Source organism: Podarcis liolepis, assembly GCF_965112155.1.
Source record: "Podarcis liolepis genome assembly, chromosome: 14".
Lineage (NCBI taxonomy): Eukaryota > Metazoa > Chordata > Lepidosauria > Squamata > Lacertidae > Podarcis > Podarcis liolepis.
The window spans coordinates 8,080,374-8,097,100 of NC_139569.1; the positions used below are offsets into that span (position 1 = coordinate 8,080,374).

The following is a 16,727-nucleotide window of genomic DNA, read 5'->3' on the forward strand; positions in this document are numbered from 1 at the left end:
GAGCAAGATTGGACCTCTGAGAAGTAGAAGCATATCTCACTTTGCATGTCATGAGTTAATCTCATATATTAGTTTCACCTTTTAAGTTGAATTCCTGAAATAAAGGAACTTTTCCATGATATTCTAATTTTTCGAGTTTCACCTGTAGCATCCTTAACCGTGCCTGAAGGAACCTGCCAGTAACTTAACCCAGAGTTGAGGTCCATGTCCTCAGAATTCATACATAGGAAGGCAACTTGGACCTCCTCTGTGGATTTCATTTATCAAAGATCTTCTTATGCCTGATCATCTAGCTCAGTATTGACTAGCAGCGGCTCCCCAAGGTCTCAGCTAGGAGTCTTTCCCAGCCCAGTTTCTGAGGATTGAAATTGGGACCCTCTGTATGCGAGGCACGTGCTTCACACTGAACTATGTCCTTTCCCTTAACAATAAAGTAAGATTCTAGACCTCATTGTTCTGAACGAAGGGGTAGTTCATAGGTAGCCTGCCATACACTATTGGTTCATCTAGGTCATTGAGGTCTACACCAGCTCCCCACAACCTGTTGGCCACCCAGGCACTGCCGGACTACAATTCCCATCATCCTTGATCACTGGCCATGCGGGCTGGTGCTGGTGGGAGTTGTAGTCCCTGTTTGCGGTCCTGGATATTTGGGTAAGCCGTGCTGAGTTTGCAATAGGAGCCAATGGAAGGGGAATGGTGGAAAGGTCAACTCTGACTCTTAAAGCATCTCCCAAAAAAATGGAATGGGAAGGAAAAAAGAGAGAGTGCGCGTCTTCTTCCGTCCCGTTGTCAAACCAAAGCAAACCAAAAAAGGAATCCGGGGGCAAAAGATATCTTGCTTTGGAAGCAGGCAAGGCTCAGAAAGATTGTGATTTGTACCGCTGTCTACCGACCAGACATGTATATCGCCTTACTCCTGCGCTTTTTCTCTAGCCTCCGGAGCCTCTTCTCCTCGCGCCGCCTGGCCTCTTCCGCTTCCTGGTGCTGCCGGCACTTGTGGAAGTTCTCCACCACCACCCCGACGAACATGTTGAGCACGAAGAAGCTGACGATGAGGAGGAAGGAGATGAAGTAGAGGAGCATCCAAGGGTTGTGGTTCTGGCTGGGCTGGCGGCGGAGGTGGGAAGGAAGCAGGGAGACAGAGAGAGACAGAGAGCAAGGTGGGATGAGCATGAGAAGGTTCAATGGAGCCCACTATCAGGTAGTGTTTCTTCAACTGGCACTGGACTACAGTGCCCATCATCCCTGACCTGTTGGCCAGGGATGATGGGAGTTATAGTCCACCAATAGCTGGAGACCCAAGTTTGAGAAACACTAGCATAAGGCCACACCACACATTTATTACCAATTGATTCTTTTTATTGAGTTTCAATTTTTAAAAACAAATTAACAACAGATTAATTCGAATTTAAAACAAATTTACAAGTTGACTTCCCGCCTCCGCTTTCACTATGTTTCTTCTCTTTCCCACCTTGACTGCTCCTTTCCCGTAATTTCTGTTCCACTACTTAAAATAATTTAACATTTTGTTGTTCATTTCCCACCCTTTCTCAGTTTCCATGGGCTGTGCATGTTTCAGTTCCTGCTTAGACTTTTGTTGAGCTAAAACATTTCCCCAGTTATTCAAGCAGAGTTACTCTTCCTTTATCTATCCACATCATAATGTTAAATCACATTTCTTCCAATGCATCTTATTCATCTTGCCTTTATGATTTCACAGTGCTCTAATAAGCAGTGGCAAATGTATCCTCTTCTTTTACCCTAGCATTCTATTCAGAGAGAGGAGCTACCCAGCTTTGAGATAGTAACTAGGCAATCAGAAGGGAGGGAGCAGCTGGGCGATACATCAATCGAGTGTTTGTGTGTATCATGCTTGCAACATGATACTGTAATAAAAAGACTATAAATCTACTGAATGCTTGTTAATTCTTATTGGGAAGCTACCAGAAGGGAGAAGGGAACTCCCGTACTTGACAGGACCTGAGTGTTTTCTCTCTCCAACTGTGAGTCCCAGCCTCTTGCTTTTATAGGGTCTGATTGGGGCATCCAGGACCGCTTGACAAGGAAAGGGCAGGTTTAAAGCGCTCTTAAATACTGCATACGCCGATAGGATTTTAATAGCAAAAAATTGGAAAAGTGACTTAATCCCCACAAAAATCGACTGGCGAGCGAAGATGATAGAATACCTAGCACTTGCGAAAATGGCTGGGAGAATAAGAGGAAACTCAAACCAGAAAGTCAGTAAAGACTGGACAATATTCCAAGGACATCTCAAAAAGTACTGTGATAATGTGAATCTCCTGACAGATTCAGAGTGAGCCTTGAATTACAAGGAAACTATAAAAGCAAAATTTTCTCTTGATAAGTAATGGAAAAAATAAGGAAGTGCGTACAGAATAATAAGGTTTAAAATGTACAATGAGGTGAAGCCAAAGTATGTGTAATGTTAGATGATATGTAGTTAGTTAGTGCCTATGGTTTGTTTATGGTGTTTTCTGTTTTGTTTATGTTTTGTAATAAAGAACTTTTTAAACAACAACAACAACAACAACAACAACAACAACAAACTGCATATGGCAAGCATAAAAGGATGGCTATTCAAAGGCCTTTAAATTTCTCCCCCAATAACAGAGTTATTACGGTCTTTAGCTTCTACCTGCTGGTCGATGCCAACTGCATCCAGTCCGTCATACATGATGTTCACCCAGCCGTCTTTGGAGGAGAGGACGAACAAGGACATTAGGGCCTATGGAAGAAAGGGAGACAAACGCTCTGTTTATGTGGTGGTAGGCACCTATAGGCTAGTGCTAGTGATGTCCTCAATCACAGATCACCAGGGCAGGTTTTTTTTTTTTTTTTTAAAAAAAGAAGTGTCCTGAAATTATTTATTCTCTCCCCTGCCACCGTGGCATAGGGCAGTGTATATGCATAGCAATGCATATAAGGCACTTTAAATATATACAGGTTGGGGACCTTGAAGCATAAGGAAAAAGAATAAGACTCTCCCTAGTGGTGCAGCAATAAAACTGCCAGCACATTTGCAAAGCTAAGCAGGGTCCGGTATGGTTTCAAATTGGATGGGGGATCAGGTGTTGAGATACCTGCATTGGTGTCCTTTCTAACTCTACATTTCTATGATGAGTATTGAGAGTCAACACTATGTTTGGTTAACAAGATGTGTACAGGCGGAAGGCAAAGCTCCGTTTGCATGGTCTCCTCTCTTCTCCTTACCTGCCCCAAGTTGTCGAAGTTGTACTTCCGCCGGACCCACCTGTAGTGGGCGTTTCTGCAGTCGGCCTTGGTGGAGATGTTTCGGATGTCCAACCCCTCACAATGGTAGAATTTGCCTTTAAACAGCTGGGTTGGGGAGGACAAATACAAACAAAAACCAGGGAGAGAGAGAGAGAACATGAGCCTTGCTTTATATTTTTATGAATGTGCAGGTTATAAATTCATAAGTAAGAAAAATAACCTGGGGTCACGAAAGCTGAGTGGTGAGCAGTAGATTCGGTACAAAGAAAATCCTTCACGCAGGATGGAATTAATTTGGCTGAGTAAATGTACCTGTCCTCAAGCCTGCATATTTACCAAGAGCAATGACTCCTTGTTCCTGAGAGATCAGAACAAGGCAGAGCCCCAAGAACAAGGTGTTTCACAGTAGAAAAAGAAGCCACAACTCCCAATATAGAGAATATTGGTCAGTTTTGGTTTCTCTCAATTTTTCTCCCCTCCCCACTCCCATCTTAAGTTCAGGTTAGGGCAGGGGAAAGCTGACAGAGTTAACAGGGGCTGCAGAAATCGAGAGAAGTGCTGGTGGACTTCACGTTTCCCCCCACATTTTGATTTTTACATAGCACACATACACACACACTCTCTCTCTCACAATTCAAGATATATTGCCAGGTCAAAAATTATGAAACTGTTATGATATGGACTTCAAACCAGTTTTGGACAATATATCCAAAAGCTTTAGTTCAGGTATATAAATATCTTAAAGAAAATTGTTTCAGTTTCACTCCATTTCTCACGTTTCTAGTCAAGTTACAGGGAACCAGACAGAGGGCCTTCTTGGTTGTGGCACCCACCCTGTGGAACACCCTCCCTTCAGATGTGAAGGAAATAAGCAGCTATCCTATCTTTAAAAGACATCTGAAGGCAGCCCTGTTCAGGGAAGTTTTTAATATTTAATGCTGTACTGTTTTTAACATTTGATTGGGAGCTGCCCAGAGTGGATGGGGAAACTCAGCCAGATGGGTGGGGTATAAATAATAATAAATTATAATAATAATAATAATAATAATAATAATAATAATAATAATAATAATAATTTTCAGATCTCCACATTTTTGTGTTAGGTGTTCTTTTTTAACAAACATCCTCATACCTCTTGCCCCAATTTTTATGCACATTTTTCTGAAAGTATACATTTTTTTTGCATGCAGTCTGCCTAATATACACCCTTTTTTTTATTTGCAAACATTTCCCCCTAACATCATGCATTTTTGGACACTGTTTTCACCAGCACATGCATCTGCATGCAGATTTGCACACGCTCTTGGGCTGAAGATCAGCGTTGCAAAATTCAGAGGAGTGCACGCTTCAAAGGACAGCCACACGTTGGTTCAACGGTTGTTTCAGGAAGTGAAAATGGATTAAGTTTGCATTTAAATCTGAGTTTCCTCCCCACCCCTAGCTCTAGGTGACTTAAGTTGCTGGGGCAAGCTGGAAGGTAGCTGGAAAGTCTTTGCTAGGGGTTTGCTGAGCCAACGAGAGAGGAAAACTATTACCTGCACTCCTAAGATGCCGAAGATGATGAAGAAGGCACAGCAGATCAGCACGATGTTGCCAATAGGCCTGAGAGAGGATATCAGTGTCTCCACGACAAGCTTCAGTCCCGGCGCCCTGCTGATGACTCTGGCAAGAAGATTACCAACGTTAAATTGAGACTATATATATATATGCAGGTTTTGGTGTCTTCGGGTGTCTTCCCGTGTAAGAGTTGGGGTGTCTAGGCGACGTTTCGACGAGGTCTCACTCGTCATCTTCAGGCTGGTGCTTTCGGCTTCTTGTTACTGGAACAGAGCAGGATCTCAGTGTTTGAGTTCTTATAAATACTGTTGAGGGGGTGTGGTATATAGCCTCCAACGTTCTGGGCAGAGGGGAAGTTCCCAGGTTAGTGTGTCTTTTCTTCTTTTGTTCCTTAATTACTTGAGGGGGAACTTAATTACCCCTCTGCAATCCCTACACAGATCTGGCTGGCACAGGGCACAAAACCACAGCTCGCCCCTATACACGAAGCCAAGCCAGAGCACAACTAAGTGCAGTACAGCCATCTTCTCAGAAAAACTCTTCACAAGCTCAAGAGGTCAAGACACGAAAGCTTTAGCAACTAATCCACACTTAATGACCCACCTAAGTGGTACTCAGAATATCACTCAAGAAATCACTCAAGATATCCCTCAAGTAATTAAGGAACAAAAGAAGAAAAGACACACTAACCTGGGAACTTCCCCTCTGCCCAGAACGTTGGAGGCTATATACCACACCCCCTCAACAGTATTTATAAGAACTCAAACACTGAGATCCTGCTCTGTTCCAGTAACAAGAAGCCGAAAGCACCAGCCTGAAGATGACGAGTGAGACCTCGTCGAAACGTCGCCTAGACACCCCAACTCTTACACGGGAAGACACCCGAAGACACCAAAACCTGCATTCCTGTACCCGTGAAAATCTACGAAAGCATATATATATATATATATATATGTTTTCGTAGATTTTCACGGGTACAGGAATGCAGGTTTTGGTGTCCTCGGGTGTCTTCCCGTGTAAAAGTTGGGGTGTCTAGGCGACGTTTCGACGAGGTCTCACTCGTCATCTTCAGGCTGGTGCTTTCGGCTTCTTGTTACTGGAACAGAGCGGGATCTCAGTGTTTGAGTTCCTATAAATACTGTAGAGGGGTGTGGTGTATTGCCTCAAAAGTTCTGGGCAGAGGGGAAGTTCCCAGGCTAGTGTTCTTTTCTTCTTTTGTTCCTTAATTACTTGAGGGATATCTTGAGTGATTTCTTGAGTGATATTCTGAGTACCACTTAGGTGGGTCATTAGGTGTGGATTAGTTGCTAAAGCCTTCGTGTCTTGACCTCTTGAATTTGTGAAGAGTTTTTCTGGGAAGATGGCTGTACTGCACTTAGTTGTGCTTTGGCTTGGCTTCGTGTATAGGGGCGAGCTGTGGTTTTGTGCCCTGTGCCAGCCAGATCTGTGTAGGGATTGCAGGGGGGTGCAGCATCCGGAGTTGCCACTATGGTTTGGTTACTGGATGGTGTCTGTAATTTATCTGTGGAGAGGGTCTGGGTTTGGGTCTGGTGTGGTTGATTGGTGGTGGCGTTCTGTGTGCCTCTGAATCTGGTGTCGGTTTTTGTGGGGAGGGCTAATTTCCAGATGTCTGGCAGGCGGGACGTGTCGTCACGCTTGTTCATGTTGTGAGGGTGTTTCTCTATCTCGATGGCTTCCATGATTATTCTCTTGTGGTGATGTTCCATGTTAAAGAGCAATTTGGAATCTGCAAAATTAATTTCGTGTCCTGTTTCTTTCATGTGTTGGAAAAGAGAGGAAGATTTTTCTTCTTTTTTGACGGCATTCTTGTGTTCTGCGATACGTGCATTTATTCGTCTGTTTGTTTGTCCGATGTACGTGGCTGGGCAGACTTTGCAGGGTATTTCATAGACCCCTTGGTTTTCCAACTGGATTTTATCTTTGGGGTTTCTGAGGATATTGGCTATTTTTTGGTTGGTGCAAAAGGCTGTTTTGATATTGTGTTTATGGAGGATTTTGCTAATTTTATCTGTAGTGCCCTTGATATAAGGAAGGAGGGCCATGCCATTGTTTTCTTCCGTGTCTTGGTTTTTGGGGGGTGTTTCTTTTTGGATTAGCTTCCTAACCCTGTTTTGCTGGTATCCATTGGCGATTAACACATTTGAGAGATTCTGTAACTCAGTTGTCAAGTGGTCTTTGTCAGCCAGGCGTTTGGTTCTGGAGATGAGGGTCTTGGCTACGGAGTTTATTTGTGCAGGGTGGTGGTGTGATTGAGCATGTAAGTAGCGGTTGGTGTGTGTTTTTTTCCGGTAGATAGTGTGTCCTAGGGAGCCATCAGGTTTTTTGTAGATTAGGACGTCAAGGAAGGGAAGCTGGTTGTTGGCTTCTATTTCCATAGTGAATTGTATTTTGGGGTGTAGGCTGTTGAGATGTGTGAGGAAGCTATCTAGTTTTTCTTTCCCGTGTGGCCAAATTACAAAGGTGTCGTCAACATATCTGAGCCAAAGTTTGGGTTTGTGTTCTGACTTGTCTAAAGCATTGGTTTCAAAGTGTTCCATGTACAGATTTGCGATGACCGGTGAGAGGGGTGATCCCATAGGTGCTCCTTCTATCTGTTTGTATCTTTGTCCATTGTGGATGAAGTACGTGTTGGTTAGGCAGTGGTTGGTCAGGTCCAGGATGTATTCGGGGGGATTGTATTTGTTTTGAATGGCTGTCAAGGCTTCATTAATGGGCACTTGTGTGAAGAGAGATACAACATCGAAGCTCACAAGTAGGTCATCGGGATGTAGGTTTTGCTTCTTTATTGTTTCTATGAACTGGAAGGAGTTTGTAACGTGTGAAGAGATGGATTCTGCATAGGGCTGAAGTTGCTTAGCGAGAAATTTAGCGAGATTTTGTAGAGGTGAGCCTATGGAGCTGACTATTGGTCTGAGTGGTGTTCCTTCTTTGTGTATCTTGGGGAGGCCGTAGAGTTTGGGGCATCTGGATGATTTTTCTCTGGGGATGATTCTTAGCTGGATTTCTTCACTAATAGGAGAGGCTTTTATTTTGGATTTGGTGGTTTTTTCCAGATAGGTGGTGGGATCTGTTTTTATAGGTTGGTAGGTAGGGTCTTGGAGTAGATTGTAAACCTGATGGCTCCCTAGGACACACTATCTACCGGAAAAAAACACACACCAACCGCTACTTACATGCTCAATCACACCACCACCCTGCACAAATAAACTCCGTAGCCAAGACCCTCATCTCCAGAACCAAACGCCTGGCTGACAAAGACCACTTGACAACTGAGTTACAGAATCTCTCAAATGTGTTAATCGCCAATGGATACCAGCAAAACAGGGTTAGGAAGCTAATCCAAAAAGAAACACCCCCCAAAAACCAAGACACGGAAGAAAACAATGGCATGGCCCTCCTTCCTTATATCAAGGGCACTACAGATAAAATTAGCAAAATCCTCCATAAACACAATATCAAAACAGCCTTTTGCACCAACCAAAAAATAGCCAATATCCTCAGAAACCCCAAAGATAAAATCCAGTTGGAAAACCAAGGGGTCTATGAAATACCCTGCAAAGTCTGCCCAGCCACGTACATCGGACAAACAAACAGACGAATAAATGCACGTATCGCAGAACACAAGAATGCCGTCAAAAAAGAAGAAAAATCTTCCTCTCTTTTCCAACACATGAAAGAAACAGGACACGAAATTAATTTTGCAGATTCCAAATTGCTCTTTAACATGGAACATCACCACAAGAGAATAATCATGGAAGCCATCGAGATAGAGAAACACCCTCACAACATGAACAAGCGTGACGACACGTCCCGCCTGCCAGACATCTGGAAATTAGCCCTCCCCACAAAAACCGACACCAGATTCAGAGGCACACAGAACGCCACCACCAATCAACCACACCAGACCCAAACCCAGACCCTCTCCACAGATAAATTACAGACACCATCCAGTAACCAAACCATAGTGGCAACTCCGGATGCTGCACCCCCCTGCAATCCCTACACAGATCTGGCTGGCACAGGGCACAAAACCACAGCTCGCCCCTATACACGAAGCCAAGCCAAAGCACAACTAAGTGCAGTACAGCCATCTTCCCAGAAAAACTCTTCACAAATTCAAGAGGTCAAGACACGAAGGCTTTAGCAACTAATCCACACCTAATGACCCACCTAAGTGGTACTCAGAATATCACTCAAGAAATCACTCAAGATATCCCTCAAGTAATTAAGGAACAAAAGAAGAAAAGAACACTAGCCTGGGAACTTCCCCTCTGCCCAGAACTTTTGAGGCAATACACCACACCCCTCTACAGTATTTATAGGAACTCAAACACTGAGATCCCGCTCTGTTCCAGTAACAAGAAGCCGAAAGCACCAGCCTGAAGATGACGAGTGAGACCTCGTCGAAACGTCGCCTAGACACCCCAACTTTTACACGGGAAGACACCCGAGGACACCAAAACCTGCATATATATATATATATATATATATATATATATATAAGTTTTTTAACATATTTCCGACATTCATATAACACAACTTCTTATCTTATACAATATTTTTGATTACCGTCAACACCTCTGATGATTTTCCGTCTTTATTGCTTATTCTGCATTTCTTAATTTCTCTATCACTCTTAATTATCATTAACTAATAATTGTCCTCATAGTCTTTCTTATAATATTTCAAATAGTCCTTACAAAACTTCTTGCAGTCCTACTAGGGTAATCTGTTCATTACTATTACTTTTCAAATAGTTCATATATTCACTCCAGTCTTCTAAGAATCTCTGGTCCCGCAGGTTTTGAATCCTTCCTGTTAATTTATCTAATTCTGCGCAGTCCATCAATTTCATCCTCCATTCTTCTTTCGTCGGTAGTTCTCCTTGCTTCCATTTTTGTGCCAATACTATTCTTGCTGCCGTCATTGCGTATAAAAACAACTTACAGTCCTGTCTATTAATATCATCTCCTACAATGCCACAAATTTAGACAAATTCATGGAGGTTGAAATACAGTGGTGCCTCGCAAGACGAAATTAATCTGTTCCACGAGTCTCTTCGTCTTGCGGTTTTTTCGTCTTGCGAAGCACGGCTATTAACGGCTTAGCGGCTTAGCGGCTATTAACAGCTTAGCGGCTTTAAGAAAAAGGAAACAAACTCGCAAGAACTTGCAAGACATTTCGTCTTGCGAAGCAAGCCCATAGGGAAATTCGTCTTGCGGAATGACTCAAAAAACGCAAAACTCTTTCGTCTTGCACGTTTTTCGTCTTGCGAGGCATTCGTCTTGCAAGGTACCACTGTATACTAATGACTACGGGACATGAAGGACATTTTCTTCCTCCACCGTCTGAGACATCCAGTGAAGCTGAATGTCAGGACGGACAAAAGAAAGGACTTCTTCAATGCAGGATGCAGTTAGTCTGTGGAACTCACTGCCACAAGAGGCGGCGTGGCCACCAACCTAGACGGCTTTAAAAGTGGGTAAGACAAATTAATGGGAGAATTAGAATCATAGAATCATAGAATCATAGAATCATAGAGTTGGAAGAGACCACAAGGGCCATCGAGTCCAACCCCCTGCCAAGCAGGAAACACCACCAGAGCACTCCTGACATATGGTTGTCAAGCCTCTGCTTAAAGACCTCCAAAGGAGGAGACTCCACCACACTCCTTGGCAGCAAATTCCACTGTCGAACAGCTCTTACTGTCAGGAAGTTCTTCCTAATGTTTAGGTGGCTACTAGTCATGATGGTTATGTTCAGAGGCACTGATGCTTCTGAAGACCAGTTGCTGGAAACTACAGGACGCGGGAATTGCTCTTGTGCTCGGATCCTGCTCACAGTTTTCCCTTTGAGGCATCTGGCTGGCCACTGTGAGAACAAATTGCTGGACTAAATAGGCCGCTGGCCTCATCCAGCAGGTTTTTTATTACTAGGGTCTGCTGCCCCTTCTTTGCGTTGCTTGCCAATCCTGTCTATGTCCCTCCACCCATGCTTTATTCAAACCTCTGCTGTTGTTCAAAACCAGACACCCCCCAAACTCGGCCCTCCAGATGTTTTGGGACTACAGTTCCCATCATCCCTGACCACTGGTCCTGTTAGCTAGGGATGATGGGAGTTGTAGTCCCAAAACATCTGGAGGGCCGAGTTTGGGGGTGCCTGTTCAAAACCACCATTTGAAAACCTGCCTTCTCTTTTGCTTCCTTCCCCTGTTGTGACTTCATGGAAATCCAGGATTGTGATGAGGCACTACAAATCTTCTAAGGGGAGCTGTGTGACGACAACCTTACATTTTATGTATATAGGAAGAAATAGTATTTTATGATTTGTAGCATCTGGTGTTTTTTGTTTTGTTTGTTAGGTTCTCCCTGCCCCTCTTTTACTTAAATACTGTGGTACAGTTTCCTGAGAAGAATTCAGATTGATGCCACCCAGCTGAACCCAAGACAGACAGATGCCAATCAACTTTAACTCACCACCTGACTCTCTTTTTTCCCTGCTGCCGCAAAGTTTAGCCTGGCTAGCCTTTTTGAATCTGATCTTTTGGAATATAAAAAAGGTTCCTTCTCTCCCCAGACATGCACCACCTGAAATTAAGACCTTTATGCCTTTCCCCAATAAACCAGGTGAATTGAAGGCAATTTTCCATTCCTTTTCACCACCTTCACTTTAAATCTGCATTTAAAGCACTACAATACCACTTAAAACAGTCATGGCTTCACCCAAAGGATCCTGGGAAGCATAGTTTTGTTAAAAATGCTGAGAGTTGTTAGGAGACGCCAGTATTCTGCTCCCTGAGCTACAATTCCCAGAGTGCTTTAGCAATCAATCCCTTTTCCCAGGTAACTGTAGTTCTGTAAGGGGGGGGGGTGTCTCCTAACAACCCTCATCACCCTCAACAAACTACAGCTCCCAGGATTCAGGACCGCAATACCTCAAGGATCGCCTCTTTCTATATGAACCTACCTGAACCCTGAGATCATCTTCTGGGCCCTCCTTCGTGTGCCTCTTCCTCGAGAGGTCCAGAGGGTGGCAACACAAGAACAGGGCCTTCTCTGCAGTGGCTCCCCCTCTGTGGAATGCTCTCCCCAGGGAAGTTCGCCTGGCGCCTTCATTATACACCTTTAGGCACCAGGCAAAAACATTCCTTTTTAACCAGGTCTTTGGTTCATCTGTTTGACATCCTATACCAGGCTTCCACAAACTTGGCCCTCCAGATGTTTTGAGACTACAATTCCCATCATCCCTGACCACTGGTCCTGTTAGCTAGGGATCATGGGAGTTGTAGGCCAAAAACATCTGGAGGGCCGAAGTTGAGGAAGCCTATCCTATACCCTTTTAAAATGTGGCTCTTTTCTTGGGGAGGGGGATGGTTGTTATTGGATTATTGTTTTGATTTTATACACTGTGATATTTTTAGTGAACCGCCCTGAGACCTCCAGGTATAGGGCGGTATATAAATTCAATAAATGAAACGATTCTTTAGCAGAAGCCATAACCATAGCATGGCACTGCTTTGAAAGTACAGTGTCACCAGGATAAGAAAAAGAACAGTCCTGCCTTGATGTGTTGGTGCTGACCTTTAAACCCTAAACAGCCTCAGTCCAGTATACCTGAAGGAGCGTCTCCACCCACATCGTTCAGCCCGGATACTGAGGTCCAGTGCCGAGGGCCTTCTGGCAGTTCCCTCCCTGTGAGAAGCTAAGTTACAGGGAACCAGGCAGAGGGCCTTCTTGGCTGTGGCACCCGGCCTGTGGAACACCCTCCCACCAGATGTCAAAGAGAAAAACAACTACCAGACTTTTAGAAGACATCTGAAGGCAGCCCTGTTTAGGGAAGCTTTTAATGTTTAATAGGTTATTGTATTTTAATATTCTGTTGAAGCTGCCCAGAGTGGCTGGGGAAACCCAGCCAGATGGGTGGGGTATAAATAAATTATTATTATTATTATTATTATTATTATTATTATTATTATTATTATTATCCCAGTAGTGATGTATGGAAGTGAGAGCTGGACCATAAAGAAGGCTGATCGCCAAAGAATTGATGCTTTTGAATTATGGTGCTGGAGGAGACTCTTGAGAGTCCCATGGACTGCAAGAAGATCAAACCTATCCATTCTTAAGGAAATCAGCCCTGAGTGCTCACTGGAAGGACAGATCCTGAAGCTGAGGCTCCAATACTTTGGCCACCTCATGAGAAGAGAAGACTCCCTAGAAAAGGCCCTGATGTTGGGAAAGATGGAGGGCACAAGGAGAAGGGGACGACAGAGGACGAGATGGTTGGACAGTGTTCTCGAAGCTACCAGCATGAGTTTGACCAAACTGCGGGAGGCAGTGGAAGACACGAGTGCCTGGTGTGCTCTGGTCCATGGGGTCACGAAGAGTCAGACACGACTAAACGACTAAACAACAACAACATTATTATTATTGATGTGGAACCACAGACCCAAGCAGAGAGCAGACAAGAATTCCCCAAGCGAGTGATCTTCCTCCTTCCCCAGGCTTATGGCTCAACAGTTAACCGAAACACACATTTCCTTTTGCTCCAGACACTGGAAGTGTCATCTGACTGCAGCTCTTGCCAAGATGCTAAATTGCTGCTCGGTGGGATTGAGTGGGAAGCGTCAGCTCAGAGTTCCCGAAGCGTTCCCCGCTGTGGTTCAAATGCAAATCCTGATCCGAGCCAATGTGACTCCTCACCTGTTATCTCTGCCCCCCCACCTTCGCCCCCACTGCTCCATGGCTGACACACCACATGCTGGGGTCATGTCCGCCTCTCCCGGAACAACTGTGAGGTTCTGCAATTTGACATGTCATTTAGATGACGGGGCCGTCGGCCCGATATGCGCGTCTCTGAGAAAAATGCAAGCAAGGAGAAAGCGTTTATCGTGCGAGGCTGATAATGCTCAGTGCTCCAAACATGTCCAACCTTTCTGCTTGCACGGGAAAGTTAATTGTATGGGTGGTGGGGTGGTGGAGGGGAACTTGAATCTGGTTTCTCTGCAGGAACATGTGCTCATCGAGCCGCAAAGAAGAGCATTTGCTCAGGTCTCTGGGGTGGGCAGGATTGCATTTGCATGGTTAAAGCTAGTGTGCTGGCTGCGCTCCTTCCTTGAGAATCTAACCTCAAGGTTAGATTACTGCCATGGCTTATACATAGGGCTGCCTCTGAAGATGGTTCAGAAACTTCAGCTGGTGTAGAATTCAGCAGCCAAGTTGCTCACTGAAGCAAGACAGTTTGAGCATATTACACCGATCCTGGTCCGACTGCCATGGCTACCGATTAGTTTCCAGGCCCAATTCAAAGTGTTGTTTTTGACCTATAAAGCCTTAAACAGCTCAGGACTGCAATACCTCAGGACTGCCCTGAAGAAGAAGAAGAGTTTGGATTTGATATCCAGCTTTATCACTACCCGAAGGAGTCTCAAAGCGGCTCACAATCTCCTTTCCCTTCCTCCCCCACAACAAACACTCTGTGAGGTGAGTGGGGCTGAGAGACTTCAGAGAAGTGTGACTGGCCCAAGGTCACCCAGCAGCTGCATGTGGAGGAGCGGAGACGTGAACCCGGTTCACCAGATTACGAGCCCACCGCTCTTAACCACTACACCACACTGGCTCATCTTCTGAGATCATCTTCTGAGGCCCTCCTTTGTGCGCCTACTCCTCGAGAGGTCCGGAAGGTAGCAACACCAGAATGGGGCCTTCTCTGCAGTGGCTCCCCATCTGTGGAATGCTTTCCCCAGGGAAGTTCGCCTGGCGCCTTCATTATACACTTTAGGCACCAGGCAAAAACGTTCCTTTTTAACCAGGCCTTTGGTTCATCTGTTTGACATCCTATACCAGGCTTCCACAACCTCAGCCTCCCAGATGTTTTGAGACTACAATTCCCACATCCAGATGTTTTGAGACTACAATTCCCATCATCCCTGACCACTGATCCTGCTAGCCAGGGATCATGGGAGTTGTAGACCAAACACATCTGGAGGGCCAAACTTGAGGAAGCCTGTCCTATACCTATTGCAATTATCGGTAAGGTTTTAATATATTTTATATATAATTTTAATTCTATCAATATTCAACTGTTTTTTTTTAATGGTTGTTTTTTTCTATGTTTTCAGTGGTTCTTGTTTTTAATCGTAAGCTGTCCCATCAGGGGAGACGACAGGGTATAAAAAATATACTCAAATATAAATCCATTGTTCTTCTAAGTAAGAATGTAAGAAGAGCTTGCGGGATCAGGCCAATGGCCAATTTAGTCCAGCATCCTGTTCCCACAGGGACCAACCAGATTTCCAAGGGAAACCTGAATGCAGGATTCGAACACAAGACCTATCTCCCCTCCTGCGGTTTTTAGCAACTGTTACTCAGAAACATTGCTGCCTCCATGTTTAGAGGCAGTGCTGAGCCATTGAGGCTAGTAGCCATCGATACCCCTCTTCATGAATTTGTCTAAGTCTCTTTCGAAGTCTGCGTCCGTCGCTGCCCTCCTGAGGGGGCCAGTTCCACAGATTAACAATGCGCCGCATGGAGAAGTCTCAACTTCAATCTGTCCCGAATCTTTTAGCGTCCAAGAGTTCTAGTGTTTTGCGAGAGGGATGAAAGCTTATCTCTATCCACTTTCTCCATGCCACCCATAAATTGATAAATTTCTATCATGTCACCTCTTAACTCACTTTTTCTCTAAGCTGGAAAGTCCCACACGCTGCAGCTTTTTCTAATAGGGGAGTCTCTATATTTCCCTCAATCGCAGTGGTTGCCCTTTGGAGAACCTTTTCTGCTTTAGAAGATAAACAGTGAAGCACACGGTGCTTTTCCTTGACAGCTGTGCCGATGCTTTGCTCAAGACAGTTTGGAAATGATGGATGACCCAGAATGTGCCAACCTGGCTTTTGGGAACGTGCCTTATACTGAGCTGGTATTGTCTACACTGACTGGCAGCAGCTGTCCAGGGTTTCAGGCAGAGGACAATCCCCTGCCCTACCTGGAGTCTGGGATGGAGCCCAGGACTGGGAAAGCAGATCTTACACACCATGGAGTAACTGCTCTTCTCCAAAGATGCAGGAAGATGCCTTAAGGCAAGCCAGATTTTGGGGTCCACTGAGTCCAGTTTGTCTGCTCCCCAGAGTTTCAGGCAGGACAGATGCCCAGCCCAAACCTAGAGATGCTGAACCTGGGACCACCTGGATGGAAAGCGGATGCTCTGACCATCAGGTACGGACCAAAACAATGCCTTGATGGGCTTCCGGTCCTCCAAAAGAAGAGTAGTCTATCTGGCGCTGTTGGACACAAACTCCCATCGTCCCTGACCTCTGGCCATGCTGGCAGGGCTGGCTGGGAGCCACAGTCTAAGACAGGGTCAGCAAGGCTTATTAGCCATGGGCCGGATCACTCCCACGGATGATCTCCACTGAAAATCGCATCTGCGCATGTCCATGGCGTAGGAAATCGCTTCTGCACATGCCCAGACACCGAAAATCGCACCTGCGCAGAAGCGTTTTTTGGCATCTGGGCATGTGCAGAAGTGATTTCCGGTATCTGTGCATGTGCAGATGCGATTTCTGGCACCGCTCGGTGAGTCCCCGCACCGCACTGCGCCGGTTTATTGTAGTGCAGTTGGGACTTGCCAAGCAGATGGCTCGGTTTGGGGATGGCTCGTGGACCGTTAAAATGGTCTTTGTGGGCTGGATCCGGCCCATGGGTTGCACGTTGCTGACCCCTGGTCTAAGAGCACCATGTTGGCTCCTCTTGTGGCTAAAGGTTGGAAACATGGCTTAGAACGCCCCCTCCAAAACCACACTAGGTTTAATGCACATGTCCCAAGATTGGTCTCCCCATTTTCTTCTTATTGAAAGGCACTCTTGGCATGGGGCTGCAAACTCCATTCGCAAGCCT

At 45.2% G+C, this 16,727-nt stretch overlaps 1 protein-coding gene across 3 annotated transcripts in view; it reads right to left on the bottom strand.

Moving 5' to 3' along the window:
* CACNA1H (calcium voltage-gated channel subunit alpha1 H) overlaps nucleotides 1-16,727 on the bottom strand; it is a 371,014-nt gene that overhangs the window by 34,603 nt on the left and 319,684 nt on the right. For 2 of the 3 annotated variants that reach the window (XM_083474111.1, XM_083474109.1), the window contains exons 22-25: nucleotides 4,791-4,917; nucleotides 3,235-3,360; nucleotides 2,660-2,749; nucleotides 897-1,110 (exon numbers count right to left, since the gene is read on the bottom strand). In XM_083474111.1, the coding sequence (XP_083330237.1) occupies nucleotides 897-1,110; nucleotides 2,660-2,749; nucleotides 3,235-3,360; nucleotides 4,791-4,917 (557 nt within the window). The remainder of the gene's footprint in view (nucleotides 1-896; nucleotides 1,111-2,659; nucleotides 2,750-3,234; nucleotides 3,361-4,790; nucleotides 4,918-16,727) is intronic. The other variant, XM_083474110.1, reaches the window with a different exon arrangement.